The 5,595-nt window shown below is 44.5% G+C and overlaps 1 protein-coding gene across 2 annotated transcripts in view; it reads left to right on the top strand.

Moving 5' to 3' along the window:
* Positions 1-5,039: 5,039 nt before the first annotated feature.
* Positions 5,040-5,595, top strand: part of LOC123998707 (protein phosphatase Slingshot homolog 1-like) — a 42,423-nt gene continuing 41,867 nt past the window's right edge. The window contains exons 1-2 of one of the 2 annotated variants that reach the window (XM_046303799.1): positions 5,040-5,101; positions 5,283-5,442. In XM_046303799.1, coding sequence (XP_046159755.1) covers positions 5,371-5,442 — 72 coding nt within the window. In that variant the 5' untranslated portion in view covers positions 5,040-5,101; positions 5,283-5,370. Of the gene's footprint in view, positions 5,443-5,595 lie in introns of both variants that reach the window. The other variant, XM_046303798.1, reaches the window with a different exon arrangement.

Raw genomic sequence — 5,595 nt, 5'->3', positions numbered from 1 at the left:
GATTTATTGCAGGTTTTTCAGTGTTATTGTCTTATTCACACAATGCACACCGTGCTGCTGAACTAGAATTAAACATGTGACACAAGAGCACCGTTTACTGTCAGTCTACGGTATTACAACAAAGTGTTTTTACTCATAGCCGTACTGTACCAGTGGTGACTGGTGGCACTTTAAATCAGAGGATGGGCTCATAGTAATAGGCTGGAAAGGATTGGAATAATTGGGACAGTATCAAACACACCCAGCACATTTCCATGTTTGATACCATTCAATTCCATTGACTCCATTCCAGCCATTATTATGAGCCGTCCTCCCCTCACCAGCCTCCTCTGTACTGTACATATCCTAAGTACCATTTGTAAAAGGTGTAATCCTAGCCTCAAATGTGTCCAGCACATTGAATATACACTGCTCAAAAAAATAAAGGGAACACTTAAACAACACAATGTAACTCCAAGTCAATCACACTTCTGTGAAATCAAACTGTCCACTTAGGAAGCAACACTGATTGACAATAAATTTCACATGCTGTTGTGCAAATGGAATAGACAACAGGTGGAAATTATAGGCAATTAGCAAGACACCCCCAATAAAGGAGTGGTTCTGCAGGTGGGGACCACAGACCACTTCTTAGTTCCTATGCTTCCTGGCTGATGTTTTGGTCACTTTTGAATGCTGGCGGTGCTTTCGCTCTAGTGGTAGCATGAGACGGAGTCTACAACCCACACAAGTGGCTCAGGTAGTGCAGCTCAACCAGGATGGAACATCAATGTGAGCTGTGGTAAGAAGGTTTGCTGTGTCTGTCAGCGTAGTGTCCAGAGCATGGAGGCACTACCAGGAGACAGGCCAGTACATCAGGAGACGTGGAGGAGGCCGTAGGAGGGCAACAACCCAGCAGCAGGACCGCTAACTCCGCCTTTGTGCAAGGAGGAGCACTGCCAGAGCCCTGCAAAATGACCTCCAGCAGGCCACAAATGTGCATGTGTCTGTCTGCAAACGGTCAGAAACAGACTCCATGAGGGTGGTATGAGGGCCCGACGTCCACAGGTGGGGGTTGTGCTTACAGCCCAACACCGTGCAGGACGTTTGGTATTTGCCAGAGAACACCAAGATTGGCAAATTCGCGACTGGCGCCTTGTGCTCTTCACTGATGAAAGCAGCTTCACACTGAGCACATGTGACAGTCTGGAGACGCCGTGGAGAACGTACTGCTGCCTGCAACATCCTCCAGCATGACCGGTTTGGCGGTGGGTCAGTCATGGTGTGGGGTGGCATTTCTTTGGTGGGCCGCACAGCCCTCCATGTGCTCGCCAGAGGTAGCCTGACTGCCATTAGGTACCGAGATGAGCTCCTCAGACCCCTTGTGAGACCATATGCTGGTGCGGTTGGCCCTGGGTTCCTTCTAATGCAAGACAATGCTAGACCTCATGTGGCTGGAGTGTGTCAGCAGTTCCTGCAAGAGGAAGGCATTGATGCTATGGACTGGCCTGCCCGTTCCCCAGACCTGAATCCAATTGAGCACATCTGGGACATCATGTCTCGCTCCATCCACCAACGCCACGTTGCTCCACAGACTGTCCAGGAGTTGGCGGATGCTTTAGTCCAGGTTTGGGAGGAGATCCCTCAGGAGACCATCCGCCACGTCATCAGGAGCATGCCCAGGCGTTGTAGGGAGGTCATACAGGCACGTGGAGGCCACACACACTACTGAGCCTCATTTTGACTTGTTTTAAGGACATTACATCAACGTTGGATCAGCCTGTAGTGTGGTTTCCACTTTAATTTTGAGTGTGACTCGAAATCCAGACCTCCATGGGTTGATAAATTTAATTTCCATTGATAATTTTTGTGTAATTTTGTTGTCAGCACATTCAACTATGTAAAGAAAAGTATTTAATAAGAATATTTCATTCATTCATATCTAGGATGTTATTTTAGTGTTCCTTTTATTTTTTTGAGCAGTGTATAATCTGTATGTAAACAATGCATAATAATGACAATGGTACAATTAGGCAGTATGAGGCCAATGGTTTTAAGTTAATTGTCTTTTACATTCTTGTTCTTCCCTCTCCCAAAAAGTTGTTTACAATAGATGTAACTCCTCCCTCTCCTTCCCTGCAGGCTTTATTCCTATTGGATGACTGTCATTTGAGATACAAGATGCCCCAGCAGATTTAACCAACTCAACAACACGTGTTGGCACCTCAGTGCTCGAAGTGTCACTACAGACCCCTTGGTTCGAATCCAGGCTGTATTACAACCGGCCGTGATTGGGAGTCCCATAGGGCGGCGCACAATTGGCCCCGCGTCGTCCGAGTTTGGCCGGTGTAGGCCATCATTGTAAATAAGAATTTATTCTTAACTGACTTGTCTAGTTAAATAAAGGTTAAATAAAAATAAATAAAAAGCAGCCTCCGTTGGTTATGATAATGATGATTTGTGGCAGATGATTTGTTTCCGTTTCTACCGATGTGGTGAGATGTGGTTAGATTGTGGTTAAATTACAACAGCTCTATCTAGTGGTCGCGCCGGGGACAACAGTTGTTGACAAACTGTTAATATAATAATATAATACTGTAGCATTGTAGCTAAGCCTAACCCTAACATTAACCTAATTCTCCTAACCTGCTACATGAATTCACCTGCGTTAGTTCTGCTGCCTTGAACCCAGAGCTTTCCTGGGTTGAACCCCAAGCTTTCCTATGTGGTTATGTGCAGTGGAGCTGATCAGGCTGAATTAACATAACACACTGTTATTGTAGCACATCCACATTCTCTCTTGGGACAGTTAAATCTGTGATGATAGCAGAGCAACAATAACGCTCCAACCAGGAACAAAACAAGTGTATTTATAGTCCTGTGTCAGTTATAGAACTGGTTCCAGACTCAATTATTCTGAACCAGAAAATACACAGCCTTTTGTTATTAAAATGCTGACTGTTAAAGTAGTAAAAAAAAATTGAATGTAACTGATTCTTTTTTACCAATACCAGGCCTCCCATTGCCGGTATAACAGCTAATGTTCTATGCAGTCCTAATGTTATTCCCTACAGTTGTGCTCTGCATCAGGGTTAAAAGTCAGATTTATAGATTCATTAATTGACCTTTTCTTTCAGAGTGACGCTGTACTCAGAGATCCTCATGATGAAGTCAAGGACCACCTGCATTATGCTGATTGAGGTACTTCATGCCCAATGTCCTTTATCATATTTGTACGATTGCGATTGTTTTATCTCATAGTAAGACAATCAACACTTTTCTTGATTCAGATATTCCGGGCCCTTGGCACTGTTCGAGGTCCTTCTGGCCATCTGGATCATGCCTACCATTGGCTGGCCTGGCTGCTTGGCCTGTCTACAGCACCCCTGCTGAGCTTTGTTACCTTCCGTTTTGTAAGTATTGTTACACTCTAGACCTGCCGTATCTATGGTTCTGAAACAAAATGGTTGAAATGCATCACTGAGGTGCATGTTACTGAACAAATAGGTAGTGGATGAAGTGTGTTTCAGTATATGCATGTGTAAATGTCTGTATTCATGTCTGTGTGTGATACTGTGGCTGCCCAAGAGTGCCCGCTTCCATGTGCTTTCGGGAAATTGCAATGAAATCGTTAAGACGCACCGTTGCTGACAACAGGAAAACCATGCCCCATGGTGAACTTATTGCCAATAAACAGGTGAGACTGTATAATTGGTGTGGTGTGTGTGTGTGTGCATTCATGTTGGAAGTATTAATCTGAGATCATCTTGCTTAGCTTATAACTGTTTTTGTGTATTCACAACACTTGCTTGCGTGTGTGCATTTTCCATATTTGCGAGGCAGGAGGATCGTGGTAGGATCCAAGATCTCTTAACTCCTCATTATCGCAGAATAACTATTCTCCTGTGGTTTATATGGTAGGTCTATTTTGCTCTCATTATTCTGGTATCTCATTAGCTCACCATCTCGATTCAACCAGTAATCCTCTCCTCACAGTTTTGAAATTGAAAACCATGGAAACTTAGAGTTGGGCCCTTCATATGATCTCTGTGTTTGTATGGTTTCTGCCTCAGGTTTGCTAATGCCTCCTACTACGGCCTGGTCCTCATGACCACTGAGCTATTCCAGGCAGGAGATGCATGTAGTGGTGAGTGATAGATGGTCTGCATGCTACTCTTTAAAATGTTGAAACTTCCCTTTTGATAGTCATAAGCAGAAACTCCTGCACCGCCCTAACAATCAAACATGTAAAACAGTCCTGCAAAAGAACGCTCTTCTAGTTGCTCTTCTAGAACCTTTGACTTAATGTAAATGTTTTGTACATCCAGTCATCACACAAGCTGCCAAGATTGAGCCAAAATGCAACCTGGAATGCAACTACTTGACGTTAGACGACTACTGTGGACCACCTCCTAAAAGTAATTCAATGGAATGGAAGCTTGTGTTTTGCTGATATGTTGAGTGTGTCTTTATGAGTAGATGTGCTGTTGCCCATTGATACCACAGGCCTGGGCCTGCAGGAGACTAGTCAAATCACAGCAGGTCAGGAAAAGACGTCAAGTGGCTCAGGTTTCACCAACACATGCCAGCTATGGATCAACCTATAACAGCTGATGAAGACAATAGGGTGTTGAGAGAAATGGATGCAACTTGATTATTCCCTCTTCAGTCTTTTCAAGTCATGTCCCATGGATTCTACACAAAAGGACATTCAATATATTTTTCAATAATTATTTAGATAATAATAACTTAATTAAGAGAATGTAGATGGCGATAATGAATTCCTCCACATCATCTTCATTATAGCAATACAATGGGTGCATATCTGTGAAGGCGCAATATGAGTTCTAAAATGTGTCTACTAATGTTCCTTGCTTAAATCGGTTTGCAAATAATATTCCCATGAAGACATTTCATAATAAGTAGCCTTTGGTTTCCGTTGAGTGTAGTAGTCTCTAGTCTGGCCAGTGTCACCTTGACGACATTGGCCCAATGATAGCGCGCACGCAAACCGAAGCAGCCAATCATAGCATCCGGCAAAGTGTCAGAACAGAATCGCTTGTCATTTATGCTCTGCATGCAACCTGGCTGCGATGTATTTTGTTTGTCTGCACGATAAATGGTATATGACACAGATGGACAAAATTGCATACTTGCCTTTACAACTATTTACAAATGACTATTCTAAAACGAACTGTGAAGGATGGGCGAGTCAGAAGCTGGTGATGGGTTTATCAGGATGGTGAAATCAGAGGCAAGAAAGATTTAATGCGATCCTGAGCGTGTTCTCCTGTGCTACACAGGGTCAATCTAGGCGCATCTTGGCCCAGAGCAACGCGCCTACCTTCCCCCCATTCAAACGTCTCCTCCTCTCCGTAAGAGTAGCCAGCCATGGCTCTGGTAACCCTACAGCGCTCTCCCACCCCAAGCGCAGCATCCACCGCCAGCACCAACGCGGGGGAGGTAAGTGAAACTGCGGGAGTTGTTCGCTACGTAGGCAGCGCCGTGAAGGAAACGCCGGGGATGTGCCCGATGCTCACGTCCCTCATCCACTAGGCCCAGCATTGCAGAGGACGCTTTCAGTTGTCAATATATATTTTTTTGCAATTTAGTGAC

This window comes from Oncorhynchus gorbuscha, linkage group LG16 (genome assembly GCF_021184085.1).
Source record: "Oncorhynchus gorbuscha isolate QuinsamMale2020 ecotype Even-year linkage group LG16, OgorEven_v1.0, whole genome shotgun sequence".
Classification (NCBI taxonomy): Eukaryota; Metazoa; Chordata; class Actinopteri; order Salmoniformes; family Salmonidae; genus Oncorhynchus; species Oncorhynchus gorbuscha.
The sequence above is the reverse complement of the archived record's forward strand: the minus strand, read 5'-3'. Positions and strand labels throughout refer to the sequence as shown.